Raw genomic sequence first — 21313 nt, 5'->3', positions numbered from 1 at the left:
CACGGTAAATATAGATCTTGGTCCACAAGGCATCCCATTTGGAAACCAGCACTGCTGTCTTTGAATAGCAGTGCTATAGATTAAAGCAATTAATTAAGCATTGATCTGTAAATCAATGTGGTAAAGTAAAAAGTACTATAGTTTCCTTTCAAATGTGATATGTGCAAAGTAGCATAAATACTCAAGTCAAGTAAAAGCAGTTATTGTACTTAAATGCAGGATGTTGCGACTATTTGTTAGTTAAAATCTTAACCGGAATGATATAATTCCCATGCAGATGCATCGCCCTACATTCTCACTATCTTCTTTTCAACAGTAAGCTAGATATTTAAGCCCTCTTTCATCAGCAACAGGTGCTCAAGTGCACAGCAGAGTTATGTAAGTGTGCAATGATTAGTAAAAAAGACTCTTGCTCAGCCAGACGTTGCCATAATCTGGCATCAAGGACCCCCATATAGATAGAGATCGCTCCGAGGGCCCTCTTGTGATAAGAGTGACCTATAGCAACCCTACACAATAACACTTTTTTTTTTTTTTTTAAGTTTTCTCTTGAGTTGCACATCTGTCTGCACTGTAAATGGGGACGGAGCGCTGAGGCATTTCAGCACACTGTCGCGCATTCTTAAACTTTGGACTAAAGTGCGTCACGAAGAAGAAGCGACCGAAGGACCTGCTGCCGCTCGTGCAGGGGCTCGTGAGGAGACCGTGCGCCCCGCTTTGGGAAGCTCGCGCATCTCGGTCTCAGCCTCCTCCCTCTACGCCCCGCCCCCCCCCCCCCCCCTAATGAAGCCCCTAGTGAAGAAAAGCAGAGAGATAGTAGTGAAGTGTTTAAAACTTTGAGCGAGAGGGGCTGTTTACACAGACTTTTTTGCTGCTCGTGTGTGTGCGTGTGTACATCACGTCCGCTTCGTCTGAAAGAACGGGATTGTGTGAGTGCAAAAGCCGAGAGAAGAACGACTGTTGTATCCGCATCCACCGGAGCGACTTCAACTTCAAGCAAGTTTACTTGCCACACTTTCTGGAGACTCTTCATGGTACGTTCTGAAGGGGCTTTGAATTGTTCACACTTAACCGTAGCTTGTTTCTAGAATAGTACGGTTTATCTAGAGACTGCCATTGTGCACGGTGTCTGTGAATACTGTTACAAATATATATATTATTCTCCAACTAAACTGCGTTTACTCAACCGCCCATAAATCCAGCTGGACGTCTGCCTCTTGAATGCGTTGACATCGTGCAGCGTCCCGTCTCGAAGCTAACGTTACAGGTTATTACTTTAGCTAAAGTCTGCTTTTTTTGGGGACACTTTTTTTAAAAATTAGAATACGGGGAAATAAACACGCGACACAGGTAAACAGCGTGTCCAGAGGTGTTCCCTTCAAGTGGAGATACGCTCCAGTGGGATGAAACGTGACTTCTTATATGATGGGTTCAGGGTCACCGGGACTTTCTTTGACTTTTGGAAGCTGGTGATTCGCGGCGTATTTACTGCCACTAATACCAGGATAATGTTTGGAATTGTTTTGGACCCTGGAGAAGCACAGTGCAGATAAATTGACACTAATTAACAATGTTATCTATCCGATGTGCTGCACTAATGTATCGCCAGTAGCCTTACTGTAGGTTAGTTGAGGGAGAGACATTTGAATGCAACATTGTCATCTATACCAATCAATTGCATTTAGGCCTAATACAGAGCTGCAAGTAGCAATTGTTATTCATAAATTATTGTGCTGAGTTTTTATCCATTAATCGATGGATTCTTGCTGAGTTGTATTGTCTGAAAAGTCAGACATTTTTTTTTTTTTTTTTAAAGGCCCACGGTGATGTTTTCAAATTACGTCACAGCACATCCTCACATTTGAGAAGCTGGACATTTATATATATTCTTAAAATAGTTGCATATTGATTTTCTGTCAGTCGACAGACATCGCATCTCAATACTAATACTCTAAAGTCACATACATGAAGTATTTTGACAGAAGCAAAATGGACTTGTTTTATAGTTCACGTGTGTCAAAGATCATGGTGTGACTCATTTCACAAAGGTGCTCGTCATCATGCGCAGCTGTGAGGGTGTGAAGTCAGTCCAGGGTGTCACGCGGCACAGTGTAGTGTGTGGCCACAGGGTCTCTAGCTCTGCTCACAAATGAGGCTGTGGTGAAGGGCTTACTGTCAGTCAGAGAGGGGCTTTTTGTGATGGAAGGAGTGGGAGGTTTGGTGGTTTGTTAGGCCTGAGCCTGGAGGAGAAGAGCTCATTTAAGGTCCCTTCACCACGTCATAGGACCTTAATATTGTACCACAAAAGGCTGCATGTAACACACACAAACACACACACGTCGCCTCAGCCTTTTGTGCCGCTGCTCTCCTCACTCATGTCTTTGTGATTACGGTAACACAGTATATGCCCTCCGGACCGACCAACACTTTAGTGCAGCTATATGCGCACGTGATGACACAGATACGAGCCAGGGCCTTTAACATGGAAGTGACCACAAGTATGTTGCTGGGTTTCCGTAATGTGCGGTGCGTTTCGGGGTCTTGCGTGTTTTGATGGACTTTCCAGATCTTCCTCCTGGGTGAAATAGTTTCTCGGCTTTAGACGGCCGGGGTTAAAGAGAAGTCACATGAGGTGATTTGAGCTGTTGCTGCAACAAAACCAGCGCCGCGGTTAAAAAAAAAAAAAACCCTGCACACTCGACCCAAAACAAGTTAGGAGAAGGTCAGCTTTGCGGCCCTGACTGTGACTTTAACGGTTCGTTTTTTTTTGGAATCGGGTATTTCAATTTGCGACCCACAGCGCAGGAGACTGCTTTCTCTCGGCCTTCCCTCGAATTTGGTCTTCGCCTCACACCAACAGCACAGTTTGCCTTCGTTGAGTCAGAGAGGAGATGAAGGTCGAGTAGAGGCGTAACTCAAAAACAGAGGGCACTCGCTGAAAGTGCATAGGGGCACATCTGTTAGTTCCGTTGTGGCAGGCGCAGACATCTTCTTTAAACTGGTTTAAACACCTTTTTTTTTCTACACGGGTTTGACATTCAACTCGAGCTACTGTGTTGTCTGTAGAATCAGATAACACTCAGATTCAGACAATGTTTGTATGACTTTTCTCCAAAAAGAATATTACAACCTCTCTGTAACAAGAATTAGTCAGAGCCCAAAAACATACCGTTGAAAATGATACACCAGGATACATTTGTACCAATTTGATCTTTCAATAATCCCCCTTTGATCCTTGCTGGGCGTAGATTGTTGTAATTAAGAAGGCCTTCTATTATTTTGGATATAATAGGGTCGAAATGTACAAATGTATTGGTCTGAAAACCCTCTGCTTCTCTACTCTGATCCTCACTGCTCCCTGCACTGATGCAGTGTCAATACTATCTGATGTCCTTCCTCTTTTCTTTAAAGCTTTCAAAAGTCAAAAATCAGAAGTGGTGATGTCAAATGACCAGAATGTGAAATCTCACAGTAACCGGTAGTGATGACCTCAGCGCTACATCGCTGATGTAAGGAGGGCCGTAATAACAGACGGGACCAAAGGCCTTTAACACACCATATTACACAATAAACAACACCAAAATGTGTCAATATAAATGTAAATATGGGTGCAATTCAATGCGTTCTGCACGACGTGTGACCATTGGAAATTAAGTGATATAGTGGCCGCTTTTTTTTTTTTTTTTTTAGTGCCCACCTTCACAGGTGTTGCACCAACCAAATTATAGTACAGAACATTGCGATTCGGAGCAAAAAAAAAACAAATTTCTTGGCAAAAAAACAACATTTTAGTTGAAGTCACATGTCACTTGTTTGTTTACACATTCATTTTTTCAGGTCGGTTGAGCATCCTCGGTGTATAGGAGTAACGGGACCCTTTGTGTAGTCCGTGTCTGAGGTCAGATTGCTGCAGCGAAAGCTTGAGGCGACGTCATGCTGATTAGCGCGGTGGCGCTAAGCCGCTTACTCGAGACCCCACCGGAGCGTTTTGCTGTTTTCCTGGCGCTCTCAATTAAAGCGCCGTAATAACCTGTGGCATGTTCCAAAGTGTTTCACACCCGGCGAGCCAGTCAGCCGTCCCACGCTCCTCACACACACTCTCTTGACTGGCCATGGGCGGAGGGAAAGGTGGTCGCAGGATGCATGACCCCCCAATTAACCCTCCCGGATTAATCCCCCCGGGCTCCAAACTTCTGCTTCTCTCGTCTCATCTCATCACACCCACGGGGTTTTTATTAAGCTGAGCCCAGTCCCCCGCTGTGTGGCCACGCTCAACCCCCCCCCCCCCCCCCCCCCTTCTCCTTGGTTTCTCCTTGACTTTTCTCTACTTTTTGTTCACTTTGCAGCTGCAGCTTGACGCTGACTTCCTGTCGACTGCTTCGTAGAGAAGGAAGCCCTCGTGAAAAGCAGGAGAAAGTGCCTGTTCACTCAGCATCCTCATACTGGGAGCTGCAGGATGGCTCAAAGACTCCCCATTCCCTTGTTGCTCCTTGCGGTTTTCTGCCTGGCATCTGCAGGTAAGTTCCTACACGTGGCGCAAAAGCAGTCATCAGATACACATCCGTGAGAATTCTCATTGGTAGGAGCCAAAGTCAAAACCCTGTGCAACTCTGGTATCAGGAATTAAAAAAAAGACACTGACTGTGCACCGAGCCCTGCAGCGCTGTGTTGTCAGACAACCAAAACCTCGCCCCGTACCCAGGGATTTTCCACTGTTTCTCCCAGCATGCCTTTCGAGACAGCGCTTGTCAAGAGCCGTGAGTAAGGGGGATTTACATTTAAGAAAGTGCTGACAAGTTCAATCTGAGAATACAAACAGTCAGCGGGCCGACACGTATCTGTCAGATTGATTGGAAGGAGGCTCAGATGCTGCCAAATGCCTCGCAACGTGACAGCGGTTCAAAACCGGCAAAACAAAAAGAGAGAGCGAGAGAGAGAGAGAGAGAGAGAGAGAGAGAGAGAGAGCGAGAGAGTGAAAATAGTTACAAAGGCTGATGCAGGAAATGCATGTACGTTATCAATGTGTCACATCAGTTCCTGTCGGGTTCTGCTGATGTCACTGCTCACCCCATAGGAACTTTATCTAAGTGATGAGAAATACTGTACCTCTCACTTTCAGGAATGTGCCATGCTTCTCGTGACCTTTTATACTCCCAATAGGTAGTTGTGACTCTGAGCAACAGGCTCCCAGAGTGCTGAGACTTTTATCTGTGACACCACTTGCTTCACTCTGTCACAGTCAACTCTGTCCTCTTAAGATCGCTCTGCTTGTTTCTGTTCATTGCTGAGAATGGTTCTGGCTGCAGGAAGCAATGATGATTTGAAATAATCAAATCTTATAATAACCCTCACAGAAAGTCAGTTTTGTTATTCTTTTGTTAATTACTACTGTGACATAATAATTAAAACGCAAACACAGTGTCGCATGCTCACAATGACAATGCCAACATGTTGGTGTGTTGCAGGTATAATGCTTAACATGCTCACTAGCTTAGCACGTTAGCACTAAACACAGAAGCTGTGTCCACGTTCCATGCAGTACAGTACAGGCTTCAGGATGTAGTATGTTCACACTGTGCTGTAGCTTTGCATTATTTCACCACAGTGCAATGCAGAAAAGGAAAATTGGATTTCTTTTCACTCATGGCAGCAACATAAAATGTGGATAGCGGTGAGATAGCTCCATAAAAATTCCATAAAACAAAAAGAAATAATACAGAAAATATTCAAAAAAACATTTTTTTTTTTTTTTTGTGGACCGTCTGAAGTTGCTGATTGATTGAAGTGCAACGACACACATATTGCATCGTTTCCAGTTAGCATAAGACAATAAGGATGTTTTTTCTTGTGTACTACCTGCTAAAATCAGTCAATTAGACGTTTGTATACATCAAATATTGTATACAGTTACTATGGATTTTTGGGACACAGCAAGAGTACAGCTGAATCTGAGGCCTAAAGTAACTAAAGTCAATTTTGATCTAATGAAAGCAACACGTTGGCTTCAACACTCAGCAGCGGTTTCACAATCTACGTCTCTGGACTTGAGCTCGCTCCAGCTTTAATCCGCAGCATTGCGTGTCGTCTCTGGATCGGGGATAATTACCCCCGGTAGGAGGCGTGCCGCGTATAGGAAAAAAAAGTGTTTTGCGTTTATTTTTTTTCCGTGCCCTCAGTCTGATTGCCGCCATAGGTCATTATTTTTTCAAACGTTCTCCTCTGCTCTCTGGAGGCTTGAACCACCACTCCACAGAGCTGACTTTTCCCTCAAACAATAGCTAGTGCCGTCGGCATGCGCCGTGGGTAGAGCAAAACATCATTTCCACCACAATGCCAGGATCTCCAACACAATGAAGTCGCGTACGAAGTCTTCCTCTAAATTCTTCCTCGTACGGCTCAGCGCATTGTTGTACAGTGTCACAAGGGACAGATATTTACAGACAGTCAACCAAATGCCCTTTCCCCCAAAAAGTGCGCTGGCAGCGAGTGAACTCACTGATTCACGGACAAACCTTCAGATGCTGAATGGGTAAAGCACAGTCCAGGAAACCCATTTTTAAAATCTAAAAGTCATTCTTCCACCTTCATTTGGCCAAAATTAACTTTCACTCTCAGCGGTAAGCGTTCCAATTTTGCCCTCCTTATTTTTCACACTACCTCTTCAGCCTATCTTTCACGTCTTTCTGTCTATTTCTATCATCTCGCAGCATCTGTGTAAACAGTCACATCTGCCCTCTAAACTTGTCAGGAGAGCTCTTACGTAATGTTTAGATTAGTCTGCGATGAGTCTTCTCTCAGCGTAATGCTATCCAGGATCTGGGCCTCCCATAACTCTTAAAAGTCGAGCCGAGAGCACCTTGACGTCCATATTTCAAGGCTCCGTTCTGCTGCTTCGCTCTGTTTTTCTGTTTTCTTTTTAGCTGTTTATAACTTTGTCCTCCATATCCCTTACTACCAGTTTGTGGTTGCCTCTCCCCAGCTTGCCAAAACAGCTACTTTGTGAAGACATTTGGGCTGAGTTTGGGTATCGCTGTGGAATAGAGTCCTGCAGGAGCCGTTGCCAGGTATTAATTTGAGGCGCTGGCCAGGAACAGCACCGGCAGGATGCTGGTTCATACTGGAGGCACAACGCCGGGCTGGTGACTCACTGAAAAACACACTGCTGGAGCACTTTCTCCTCCTCCTCCTCCTGCTCCTCCTCCTATAGCCTTTCCTGGTTTTGCTTATGGGTCGGCTTGATGAGTGATGGAGCTATTAGTGCAGATCTGTCTTCAGCTGCTCATTGTGGGACCACATAGTCCTATAGCGGGATTGTTAATAAAACAATAACTGGAAAAAGGGAATTGAATTGTGCTCACAATCACAGCTCGTATACGTTCGACTTATTACAGCAACGTAAACAACTTTCTCTTCGGCCTTCATCCTTGTATACTCTTGGCAGACACCGGCCACTGTGATGCCAAAAGTTATTTTTTTTTTCAAAATGTTTTCCCCCCTTACGGATGAGCAAAAGCTTCGTCTCTATACACACAATGCTTTCACAGGGCCAGCGAGAGGGGGACTGCCTAAAAAATGCATTGCGCAACCGCTGTAATGTGAGAGGTGTGGGGGGTGTGGGGGGTGTGGGGGGGGGGGGGGGGGGGGGGTTGGAGAGAGGCAGGCGCTGGCGTGGGTCGTCTGGTCCAAATATCGACACACTCCACACACGCACAGCGTGCCAAACCGACAAGAGTCCCTTCCAGCGCGCTATAAATCCAGATGTTGCCCCGCGATTCATGCGAGCGGCGCAGCACAGAGGCAGAGGCTGCTAGGCCCAGTGGTCGGGATGTTTACCTAGCAACAGGAGTCCCGCGGGTCTAATTACAGTTCTGCCCCCCCCCCCACCCCCACCCCCACCCCCCTGTGGTGAGGCCTTTATCTCAACAGCACTGTCGCCACGGCCCTGTTTGTGTCTTTTGCTTATTGAATACAGGTCACCCAGCTTAATTAACAGCAGTGTGTAAATGAGATTGTGGAGTATTGACTTTGGTTCACTTTGACTCTCTGGAACCAGAATGAGCAGACAGGTCTTCACAGAGAGACTCGTATCTCCGTCCAGCTCTTTCATATCTCATCAGCCGCTCGTTAAGAGGACGCTGACGCAAATCTGCTGGAGTAAACCCAATCCCTCCCCCTTCACTCTCCCTCCCTCTCCCTCCCTCTCTCTCTCTCCATAGTTCCAGTAAGCAGGCATGTAAATAATTTTGGTCAAAGCCAGTAATGGGAGACAGCTGTGGAGATCGTGCGCTTTCCATTGTGTTTCACAGCCCTATATAAAAAGGAAAAAAAGAGAAACGAAAAGCTACTGGAGCTGGGGAGAGTTAGAGTAACAGAGTCATCCGGAGTGTGACTTCACTGAAGAAAGAGAGAGTAATTGTACAAAATTGGACTCCCTCTATTCAGATAACCTTCGGAAGCAGCGTGGAAAGAAAACAAAATAAATTGTGCTATCGCGTCGTATTGGATGAGGTGTAATTTCTTATTTTTCGCCCATAACCCGTGTGCGTTTATTAGAAGTGGAGTTACCTAATGAGGCTGCAGAGGTGCCAACTTTTCAGCGCACGACTCTTTATCTGCAGAATAAGTCCTAATATGGGATCCTAGCCGGAGGCTTCCAGGTGGTGTCTTTCAGTGGACCGGCCCCTCCTGGGGCCTCACCTTCCCCACTCCCTCTCCACCAGATGAGTGCCGCTGAAACTCCGTGTCCCAGATTTGGAATGGCAAAAACAAGAGTGTCAGTCCAAAAAATGGCTGCAGGCCCTTTACTTTACCCTAACAGACATTTGGGTTAGATCACAAACACACACACACACACACACACACACACACACACACACACACACTCACTCTTAGAAATTATCTCTTTTTCCACTTGTTTTTCAAAATTTGATTTCAGATTTCTAACAGACGGTATCTGTTTGTTGTAGGAATAGAATAACCATTAGCGACATTATGCCCTTTAAGAAGCACTTTAATAGGCTGTTATGGTAGCTGGAATACAGCCCCGTCGTTATTTGAAGCATCTGCACAATAAAATAAAAACCTATTTATATAAGTGGCCATTTAGGAGCACATCACTGTATTGCACATGTGTGGCACTCCGTCAGCATCGCATATACCATGTGCTATCTTTGTATTCTATTCATAGCGTATTTATTGTCTGGTGACTGTTCAAACTGTTGTAGTCACACTTTTCCGTTTGTGAGCTGTCTCAGTGAAGAGGCCTCCCCAGCGTCCTTTGTACGTGTTAAAACACGACGGCAGCGCGGCATTTGACAAGTCATTCTTCTCTTTCTCGCCCTCCCCCTTTTCCTGAAGATGAAGAACCCCCGGAGGAATGTAGTCCCCTTCCAGCTCGTGTGAAAACGCTGTCCGCCTTGCCCTTTCTCACCTCGCCGGCTCCTTCGCGCTGGCACAAAGGGCCGCCATTGTTTCTCTCTTTGCTTTCTGTTGATGGCAACCTGCTGCTTCTCAGAGGCCCCCGTTATCGCATCTGAGTGGTGATGTTTTTGTAAGATATCACAGGATCACAGGAAGGACGTCTTTTTTGGGGGTTCTATCTGATTAATGTTTTAAAAAGGGGAACAAAATCCCAACAGAAACGGCTCAATCAGGCTCTTTTTGCATACGTGAGTGCATCGTGATTTACAGTGTTGTGGAGGCTCTACAACACGTGTTTCAAACGTCTTTCCGTTCCGTGGCTTTCGGAATTTCCAAGCGTCCGTCAAACTTCCGGCTAGCCTTTCACGCCCGCCTGTCCAACATACTGACTTTCCATCATTGATATTAAATGCTGCACATTGAGGTAGACGATCCAACACAAATGGAATGAGGCTGCTATGAAGTTGGACAACACAAGTGACCCGAGGTCACACCTCCCTGCATACCCGACTGGGCTTAAATCTTTGTGAATGCAGATGAAGCGGCCGCTCCCGAACCCCCCCTCCACCCTCCCACCCCCCCACCGAGCTGCTGTCTGAGAACATGGCTTTTGCAGCCATCAATGATTGATGAGGGAGATTGCCCTCCATTTCTCTCCATCTCCCCGTTTAACCCGGGAAGGCACTTCTGCTCGGGTACTTCCAGTACCGCTAAGTACTGACGAGCTGATGGCCGATGCGGTCCACTTGTGGTATGTCAACGCCGCATTGCATCCGTCGATCTAATGCAATGTGTGACTGACGGGTTCATTACCACGACAGCTACAACCCACACAGGCGGCTCTGAACACAGAGATGTTTGAGCCACTGGCTAGAAGCTAACTGCGCTAACAGAGCGAACAGCGCTAGCCACGCTAACAGTGTTAACAGAGCTAATGGTTGTAACCTGGGGGGGGGGGGGGGACAGATGGACGGACGGGTATTTGTTTTGCAGAGTAGTTTTCATGTTTTACATTCTTAACTCTGAACGTTACACTCCAGACTGTACAGCTCTCGTTTACTGATCCTGAACATGGATACTCGACTACTTAACCATTTACTGCTTTTGAGAGACGCGAGCAGCCACTTCTTGTTTCCCTGACAACTTTTTTTTTTTGTTTGTTCTCTGATATTATCGGTCCGGACAGCACATGTCAGCACCCATCAGTAAAGACGTACAGTGACAGCACAGCCAGCAAAGTCTTTAGTCGTAAGCACACATGCTCAGCTGTCTCACTTTACACAGTGGCTCCTGTGTTCCTCTGGGAATTAGCCTTGTCATCCATCTCTTCAGAGCCCTCTGATTTATGCCTGCATTCAGAGGCAGAGGGAAATGTACCCGCTTCCATCTCCCCTGCTCGCCCGGGGCTTCTTATGCCGCTCGTAATTGGTCAGGTTTTTTGTTTTTTTTTGTTTTGTTTCAACTAATGGTGATGGTTTACCAACAGGTGCCCACTTCATCTGTCAGGGCGGATGAATAGTAACAAGGCTCACTGTCACTAACAGGAACGTGTTTTAGCTGCCTTTCATTGTAACATGTCAACTACTGTAGCTTTATCAAACGGAATAGTTTCATATGTTGATTTAGATCAATTACAGATAAACCAACAAGCATGGCTGTAGATACGTCGCCTTGTTTTTAAACTGTAATAATCATGGAAAGATAACCACATCATTAATAATTTACTACATTGATAAACATGTATATAAATGCAGGAAAGAGCATTCAGATTTCTCCTGAATTATTATTATTATTATCAGTGCAATGCATTGTTAATGGCACCCTCCACTGACGGATGTAATGTATTGTATGAACGCCGGTTAATATACTTAAAAATCTTCGCGTGCATATCCATACTTTACGTTTGCTCCACATTTCCCTTATAAATACAATGGAATCCATTTAAACTCGTCTTTTAGCCGTTTTTGTCAGTTGCCGATGACCAATGGAGCGTGCTCGGGTGATATTGAGTTCCAGACAGGTTTGCAGGATATGCAACTTCAGATTCCACACTTTGATGGGTGAGTTTACGACTTCCCCAGTGGAGTTCAGGCTCACCCCGTTCCCTCCTCCCTTCATCCCGTTCCAGCTTCCTCCTCTTATGCCTTCGAGAGATAAATCCTCTTCAGAGGCAGCCCAATGAAGTGAACCTACACTGCCCTTATGAAAGGCTTTACTCACTTCCTGTAGTAGTGGCTCAAGGTTCAGGGGTGAGTGGGCTGCGCTAATGTCAACACTGCAGAGCCAGCGATTCTTTTAGTCCAAAGCCCCTTAGGAAAACAAAAGCGGGCAGAATATTACGTTCCCTAAACTGGTTTTTGCGTAGTTCATGGGAATCATGGCCTGCAGTGAAACAGAAAGGAGACCAGAGGATTCATTTAATCCTGTGGTTCATATGGGAACTTATCTCAGGTATAGGGAGGAGATGTATAGAAACAGAGAGGCCCCTTCGTGCTACTCTCATTAAATGGGCCTTGCTATATCTTTGCATTATTGGACAACTGTCAGTTTCAATATTGTTCTTTTTCCAATAGGAAATCATGACATTGTGTTATCTGTCGACATGTGCGAGGTAATCTGCACCGCTTTCACTTTCTCATGGATCTGGAGAAACACGATTAGCTTGCATGCTAATACTGGGAAAACTCGACATGTGAGGATGTGTACACACACACACACACACACACACACACACACACACACACACACACAGGGGGGGAGGTTCAGTTTGTTTATCTTCGGAAATGGCTTTGTGGGAACATCAGATTTGTCCCTAACTGGCACACAGACTGACGTCACTTCCTGTGCCCAAGTCTTGGCTCAGTGTGGAAGGCAACAAAGTGTTTGTCTCCGGTGAGATAGGAGAGGACTGCATTGATACATTCACCCAACAGAAAGGGTTCTACTCTGGTAATCTTTCAGTTTGAAATTCAAAGATTAAAATAGAACTTTGAAACTGACAGAAGCTTGGATTATACATAATAAAAAATGTATTATTTTGTCTGAATCTGAAACGATTCATTCATTTTTAAAGTATTCTGATAATTGGTTTGTTTTTTATTAAATTATTTTAAGCACAATATGCTAAATATCCACCAGTTCCAGCTTCTTAATTGTGACAGTTCAATGTTTTTCTTTGTCTAATGTGATAGCAAACTGAATATTTTAACGTTTTAGGACTATTAGTTGGGCAGAAATAGTCTTTTGAAGAAAGGCTTTAGGAAACTGTGATTCTGTATTTTACAACATTTTATAGATCAAATGATGATAATTATCTAAAATGCATATTGAGTCCAGAGTTTTAACTATAATGTTCAAGCAGAGAAAAGAGATCCACTGCTTTTCAAGTTGTAATAAACACAATATTTGCACTGCGGACAATTTGTCTAATACTTTCAGCCAAATATGAACAAATACTTTCTTATTTTATCTAATAATTTTAATATATGATGTGGATAACAATACAGGCATTCTTCAGTTTGTTTCCCTCCATTCTTATGTTCATCTTCTCAGTGGAATAGTTTGTGTTCCATCCATTAAGTCAGTGGAGTAATGACAGAAACCACATGATTAATGTACAATGTGTTTTAATAGGACATCAGCCAACATATTCACTGGATGTACAACTAAATTAAATACAATTATTTCCCCGTCCTTTGATCCCATGTTGGAATCGACTGGATTACAACATAACTGAAAGAAATATCAGCACTTAAATCATAAAAGAGGTAATAGTTCAAAAGGAGGCTGCCAAAGTGTCTAATGACATCACCGTCTGGATCTCTCATTGTTTAAATATATCAAGGGTGAGTATTTATGCAATGCTCCCTCTTTCATTTTGGATTTACTATGTTCACTTCCTGTCTTACCTCCAACACCATCACAGTCAAGCCTGCGTGCATTTGAGGCAACGTAAATAAATAAAAGACGATAATATCTCGTTACAGAAAATATATTCCTGGTGCACGTGGTCTTGTAATGCCAAATCCAGTGTTGCTCTTAGAATCGGTCCGTGTATACTTAGGATCCCCCTAAAAAAAAAGGCACAACTGAAGAAATAAACATTTCACTTTGGGTGGTTGGGAGAACAAGAGGTACTTTAAGGTGCGTGTCAGTCACAAGTCCTTCATGTCCATGTCCTCTACGTCTTGAGTCACACAGGTCATGAACCGCCGAGGAAAAACTTTATTCAGCGCTTTAAGCTGAACTGCTTGTCTCAGCACTTCACTTCACTTCAGTACCTGTAGTTTGACTGCTACTTCCGCTTCAACTTTTTTCAATAGAAAAACTGTTTCAAATACGTTTCGACAGGAAAGTTTCAGCATCGCATACGTTTCTTTAGAACATTTTGGCATTTTTCCAGTTCATTTAGCTTCTACGTTGCACAGTAAGACAGGTCAAATGTGAAGTTATTATACAGTAGGGGCTTTATTACTATGTGTGACGGGATCCAACACTTTTATACCAGATACTGAGTATCGCCAAGCAGCTATTATTGGAAGAAGTATTAAGATATTAAGATTTGGAAATGTACCGCAGAGCACAACACGCTGGTGGGTGGTACCCGGTCTTGCTCAGATGGTTTTTAACATTTTTTTTTTGTGTCAGATCATTTCAGATCGTTAAAACTGTGTCACAACTCCCAGCATGCAAAGCTCAAAGAGCAGATTCAAACATTTCTGAGACTCGAAAAAGACATAATGTAAAAGTTCATAACTTTGCAAATATAACAATAACAAAAAATACAGATCTTTACAGAAATTGAATTAAATTAATGTACATTTTACTCCCCTTCCATGCCTGTCAACGAAATGAATTGAAAGTTAAGAAATTGGTATCGGAGCTCTCCTGGTTTTTCTTCTTCTGTGGATTGTCTGCAGGCTCAGTACGCTCTGCTTGACTGGATTGAGATTGATGTACAGTATAATGAAGGTCTAGGATCATTCATCTTTATGTCACGATGGAGACCACGGATCAGATTTTGGGGAAATGAAGCGCTGAGTTTTCAAAATGAACGTAAATCCCAAAATGTGCACTGCAATTACCTTTCTGGTAATGCATCACGTTTCCTCATTGTCAATGTATCAAGCTGAGGTTTGGAGACATTAGTCTGTAGCTTACCGCAATACAGTTGTCCGGTAAGTTTACCACAATATTTTAGTACTGAGGTACCAGCAGTGGTGAGCTGCAAGCTATAAAGACGTCTAGATGGACACAACAGATTTGTAATTTTTGCATATTTCATTGCAGGATACAGTTAGGGTTACACTCTCTGCCCTTCGCCTCTCATACAGTTGGTACTCTCGTGACTCTTGACGGCGTTCAATAAATCTGGGCGATTACTGTTACAGCTGGAGTATCCCATTTTAACGTCCCATTTGTCTGTATCTGTTGGGTTAAGGCGGCGCTGGTGTTCTAGTCTGCAGAGTGTCTGGCTGGACTTGTTTTTCAGGCAGACCAAACAACAGCATCTCTCATTCCTCCGCTGTGGGCGTTTGGCCTGGCCGGCTAAAAGGCACTCGTAGCAGCTGGACAGGACAAACTCTGTCCTCCATCGATTGACCGAGGAAACATGGAGAGGAGGGGGAGACAGAGGGGGGGGGGGAGACAGACAGACAGACAGACAGACAGATGTGGTGACAGAAGATACAAAGCTGTGGCACAGCCAACACTTGCAAGCGTTTTTTTTTTCTCCTGTTAAACAATTTGTTCCTGTCCATTGATGCTGTAGGCTGATGGTAATAACACATGTGATGGAGCTAGACAGAACAATTGAATGAGTGGTGAAGGCCTGATGTAATACAGTAAACATGCACGGTTCATTTGAAAGCATCAATATATAAAATAGGATTGTTTTCTTCACGTTTTTTTTGTTTAATTGCCCTCAATCTACCTGTTGTTAGTTCATTCTCACGGCCCTCGTGATCGTAGCTACCAGACGCAACAGGCAGCTGTTTTTTTAGGGTAATAGCGCTGACAGACTCACTGTACCTGCCCAGCACTGAACAGCAGACTTTTATTCATCAGATGCCAATAAACATGACTCCAAATGTCTTCTGGAGATGAACAACCTTGTGCTACAAACGTTAGCTACATCAGTTTAAAGGTGACTTTAAGGGGCTTTCGATCAGGATTTTTGGGGCCGATTGCTGGAAGCAGCATCGGTCGATGTAGATCAGCGATCTTCTGATCGGTCTTTACCGTTTTATTCAATTTCAAAATCCGTCCAATGTATCAGAAATAGCCTCGCGTCACGGATGTTTGTGATTTTGCTGCATAAATTGCGTTCTTATTCCACATATGTTCTCAGTTGTGTGGTAGTCATGATCAGGAATCATCTTCTGGGGACCATTAATATCTATGGATAATGTCATAGAGGCCTATGAGGTATTGTATAGACAGACTCGCCTCTCTTAGACTCTAAACCTACTTTTCTATCTATGTGGTACATTTTTTTTTTCTCCCAGAAGCCACCCTTTTCTGTTGTATTTTTAAGCACAAAAAAATAAAATAAAAAATCCGATCATTGCCCAATCCGTATTGTAATGTTTTGGCAGTCTCCCAGAAAGAACTGCGTTTTTCTTTGTTTGTCTGGCAGTTGTTTGTTATTCTCCGTGTGTGAGGGGAAAAAGTGAGTCGGAGTGCCCTCAGACGTGTTTGTGGGAGTGAGGCTTGATGACATGGTTAGACGTCGGTCCTTTGGGAGGAAAAGGGAGGGAGGGGGTTAAAGCGGGGGTTGAAATATTGATGCACCACAGGTTTTTGCCATTAAGAAGCCTCGTCCTGTTATCGCCATAAAAAGACCCACGGCTTGCTTTATTATATATGTACGCTCCCAATAAGAGGCGCCACAAAGTTCACGTTGAGACATCTGTCAAGGGCTCGGGATTTGTCTCAAGAGACAAATATGGTAACAATAAAGCCTCTGTTTTTGTTTTTTCTCACAACAAGGAGAGGGGAGCTATCCATACATAATCTCTGGCTTTATGCCGATGTACCATAGGCTTACTGGAATGCAAAAACAATAGATATGTGTTCTGAGCAACAACAACAACAACAAAAAAAACAACGTTTCCCCCTTAGCTGTACCCCGCTGTTGAGGCACCGTGTTTTTGGAGTCGGTCGGCGGAGAGTTAAACATTGTTATCTAACCGTCTTTCACTCAGACTTTTAATGATTTCCAAATGTTCCATCTGATTGCTATTGGCAACCTTTTGCGCGTTTAGCGTGATGTGTTTGAAATGTGAGAGGGGCCTCGGCTGGCACAGGGCTGTGGGCTAAAACACAAGGTCTGACCTCGTGAGGAAGAAAAACTTGGCCTCGGACCTTCTCGCAGTATACGTGACGCTCTAATGGAAACGGGCTGTTCGGTGCCTCGCTCGAACCTCGCCGCTGTGTTCCTGTTGCCGCCCTGGCTTCATGTGAGACGGCTGTATGCTTGTGTTACACCCTGAATGCGAGTAAGTGGCTCATACAGACGTAGAACAGGAAGAAGCTCGCACTAAAGAAAGCCCGTCAACCACCTGAAAGCTCGCGGCTGAAACGGAAGTTTCATATCATGCGAGAGCAAACGTGGACGTTAAGCGCCGTCCTGTGAACGTCGGGTGAATTATTTCGTGTGAGCCAAGCGGCCCAGGCCGTTCACAGGTCACCAAAACTGTTCATTACAGTAGACAAAACACCGACGGAGACCCGACTGACTGAGCGTCGCTGCTCACTTACTGTTTTCTCTAGTCGTGGCCGCTATAGAGCAAATGGGAGATGATACGCGTCCATCCCTAACCCTTTTCTGGAATTTCATGGCCAATAAAGATCACTGATGATGAAATTAGGACCAAATCAGATTTGATACCCGATGACATTACTCGTGTAGGATTGCCAAAATGAGAGGCAGCCAGCTGAGCATTTTAGTTAAGACCTGTGTTTATGTTTGTGCATCAGAGCCAGAGAAAACATCTGTTTTTATTCCACGCATTCCTCTATCATGTCAAAATCTGTGGCCTACATTACCCACAATGCAAAAGGACTGCTAAAGGCTTTATAACGCTTATATTCACAGATACAGTAGCACTACCCAAGCCCTGTAAACAGACGTTGATGTTTAGTTCTCTTTTAAAGCGCTTACAACTTAAACAAATGCATCTATCTACCTGTGATGGTAATATTTTTGCCGTATTCAGTCACAGTAGAGAAAGAATTCCATCTTACCAGATGTAATTATTGGCCCAAATTCCATACTGGGAACAATAATTAGATTAGATTAGATTTCTTTATTTGTCATTGCATGTTATACAACGAAACTTCGTTTGAACAGTCTGTTCTGTTTAGCAGCATATAATAATAATAATATGCATTGAGTGAAGGCCACAGCTCACGGTTGCTGACAGGCTTTGGAGGACGGAGCGCTGTTTGAGTGTACAGTCTGGTTCTCCTCCTAAGCGATAAAATGTCCAGTTTGACCATTCAGAGAAAATAAAAACGGCCAAAATTGCCTTAAGAGGATTCAAATTGGAATGCTTGATTATATGTCTCACATGTTACTCAGCTCATAGGTGGTCACACTGAGAGACGCTACATTGTCTCGAGAGGAGAAACCTACATTATAGAGCGTCTGCTGCTTTGTTTAAGTAACATTTGTCCGTATTAGTTGCTTTTCACAATGAGGATTTACTTATAAAAACTCATTACGAATGACTTGTTGGAAAGATGACGACTGACTCAGGAGGTGATCATTACGACATATGAGTCAACGCTCTCCTTCTCTTCACCGCAGGGCCGCTGTTTCGCAGCCCGTGTGAGCTGCTGCCGGTGGGGACGGGACACCCGGTCCAGGCCACGTCCAAGAGCTTCACCGCCATGTCCGGCTGCGCCAGCCGGGGCACCACGGGCCTCCCTCAGGAGGTCCACATCGTCAACCTGAGAGGACTAGCTCCAGAGGGACCAGACGTGAGTCATTCTGAGTAAAAGATCTAAACTTGGAGTCATGTTGTCTGCCACCATAATCAGCGAACCAAAATAGTACGTAGGGAAAACATTTCTCGGAAAACATTTTTACTATCAGTGTTTTTTTTAACATTACAGTGCAACTTTGGTATTTTTTTAAACCTGGGGCCTATTTTAATGCTAGTCTTTGTCCCGGGACAACATGAAGCATGGCCAACACCAGTAGACATGAAGGAACCATTCAAACTGGCCCAGTTGAAACCAGTTCCTCTCCTTTTTTTCTATTGTACATTTGTTTTTCGGGTCGCAGCCTCTACTTCTTCTACTCCGTTTATTTGCGGATCACGGCCATGCGTAGAACATGGCGCCAACCTCTGACTACCTTATTTGCTCCAAACCAGTTGGGGAAAAAAAAGCACATAATTCTTCAATTTCGCGACACTTAAAAATGGAGGTACAGTAGACCTCATGACCAGATGAGCTTACCTTACCTAACTCGTGACTTTCTAGGGGGGTGAAAAAACAAGACTCTGATTAGTCAGTCGTTTAGATGTCTGCACGCAGGTATTTTCCTACCACTCTCTCCGGCGCGCTCACTCAAACTGTCAGCACATCTCCTGTGATTGTTCCACGGGTTCGATGGCGCTTTTGAAACCACTCCCTGTCTTCAGGTGTTATACAGCACGTGTCGTGGCGGGCCGCCATAGCCATAGTTTGAGGGTGAATCACGGGGCCCACGGCCTTCGAAACACCTAAAAACAGTCCCACGTTCCCATCCCCCTCAGTCACAGCGGTGTGAAAAGCAGCATGTATACACTTGCCATTGCAATTTTGCTGCTGATGCAGGCTTAAACATCCCCAAGGCCAAATACACAGAAACACAGTGTGTTTGAGTTTGCTGCCTCAGCAGGTAAATCTAGCAATGACTCTGCTTTCTGAGGCTGTGCTTGTTCTGAACCTGAACGATAAGAGTGCTGTGATCATAACAATGAGAGGGATTTGTCTTTTTGTTGTAATCCCTCATGTTTACGCCACACGACGTAATGTGGATGAGTTGAACCAGTGACGGGGCTTCTTTTACATTTGAGGTTTGACAGATGTTTTTGATTGCAATCTTCACGCAGGGCTGAGTGGGAGGTTGTGTCAGCGTTGACATTGCAACGAAAGAAAAGACACATTGCAGAGATGCAATGCAATCAGGCCCAACATGGTGCAATACTTTCCCTGCTTGAATAAAGTTACAAAGTTTATTTTTCATTGCCCTACAGACAAGCAGTGCAATCCAGTTAATATCAGTATTTATTGAATTATAGCGCGTTGTTTTTGCATAAATACCCAACACGTCACAGTTATTAAGAATGCACTGATTTTGTTTCACACGCAAGGAAAAAGTTAACAAACGTAGACAAAGGAGACAAAAGAAAAAAGATGATTAGACACATCGATATTCATACGAAACAAACCGAACCGGGTTTTATTTTTAGACCCATTGAGTGGTGTTTTAAGGGACAGCTTGTTGAGTGCAATCCTCACATAGAGCAAAGAGAGTTTTCACGTAAGGATTCTTTTTTTTCTGTTTTAAATTTGTGCCATAAGGACACTTCAGAAAGTCAAACAATCTCAAACCATATTTTTTCTGCTGCTGTTGAAGCTGCCGCAACCCTTGAGACTGGCTGTCTGAATCTCAGTTTCACTTGCTCTCGAGGGACCCTTGTGACGGTAGTGACGGACCAGGTAAGGGTTCAAGACTACAGTCAGCTGACGAGGTGGTGAAACGGACTATTTGTATGCTTTTGTTACTTTTTTTGAATTTGTGTCTTTTGGCTCTGTGCTGAATGTAATGCATCTAAAAACAATGAGGAATGGGCGTGTTTATTTTCCAACGTTAATTGCATTTGGTGTATGTAATAATCAGCTCCGTGAATGACCGCTCGCTGCCTAACTGTAATAGATAGTCCGGTAAAACCTTCTGTGAAATCCATCTCTACAAGTCAGTTTCTCCAGCTGTTGGTAACCCGTCACCTCCGTGGTCAAGTGAGGACGTTTGCGGAGGAGGCAGACATCCAGCTGTCTGTGTGTGTGTGTGTGTGTGTGTGTGTGTGTCCCCCCTCCCCTCTGCCCACAGCCTTGGTGGTTGGAAGGTCACCCCAGCTCTGGTTGAGATTAGGTGTCCCCGGCAGAAGCTCGTACCGTGAGTTTTCTGCTCGCGATAAGATAAGATCCACACTCTGGTCCGTGACTGGGTTTCCACCTGGGTCGTGGGCACAGATCGGCCTAGATCGGACGCGAGCAGCCTCTTCCTGAAGCGCTCAGCCTTCGACAAGACTTGAGTTGGAGGGCACGCAGTGCGTCACGCTGTCGTCTCGTTGACACAAACCGACCCTGATCTGTGATCTCTAGAGACAGGAGGAGGTGATAATCCAGAGGGGGAAAAAGGAAATTACAAATTGAAAGGAAGGCGATCTTGAAATGTTTAGCATCCTTGGCCACATTTGGCCAAGGATGAGGCCGCGAAAAAAGGACCACAGTGCACTTTATTATTCATCTTTGCTCAACAGTCTGAAGCATTAAACATAGTCCTGATTTCTGAAGCAACTTGAAAACAAGTAAAGTAAGGAGGTTCGTCTCTTCCAGTGGAAGGTTTCTTGAACAAACCATGAAACTCCACATCCACTTCTCTTAAAGGGATACTCTTTAAACCTTTAGGTTTGAAAGGTGGCTCTGAAAAGTGTATGTCTTGATCCTTTGCAAAGGTAAACAGCTGCTGTCACTTTGGATTCACAAGAGTCACAGTGGATTCCAACAGCATCCCAGTTTCACGGCGAAATAAACCGCTCACGTAAACTTCACGATCCATTCCTCCTCCGTCCTTCTGTAAGCTCAGTTTGTGCCGATCACTGATGTCGGTGCT

At 44.4% G+C, this 21313-nt stretch overlaps 1 protein-coding gene across 1 annotated transcript in view; it reads left to right on the top strand.

Annotated features, from left to right (window-relative positions):
• The first annotated feature begins 825 nt into the window (after positions 1–825).
• tgfbr3 (transforming growth factor, beta receptor III) overlaps positions 826–21313 on the top strand; it is a 62056-nt gene continuing 41568 nt past the window's right edge. The window contains exons 1-3 of the mRNA XM_068707904.1: positions 826–1034; positions 4347–4517; positions 18233–18405. Of these exons, the coding sequence (XP_068564005.1) occupies positions 4457–4517; positions 18233–18405 (234 nt within the window). The 5' untranslated portion in view covers positions 826–1034; positions 4347–4456. The remainder of the gene's footprint in view (positions 1035–4346; positions 4518–18232; positions 18406–21313) is intronic.

The sequence above is a fragment of the Cebidichthys violaceus genome, unplaced genomic scaffold (genome assembly GCF_023349555.1).
Source record: "Cebidichthys violaceus isolate CVI_PGR_0920_01 unplaced genomic scaffold, fCebVio1.0.p SCAF_13, whole genome shotgun sequence".
Classification (NCBI taxonomy): Eukaryota; Metazoa; Chordata; class Actinopteri; order Perciformes; family Stichaeidae; genus Cebidichthys; species Cebidichthys violaceus.
This window is presented reverse-complemented; position numbering and strand designations above follow the sequence as displayed.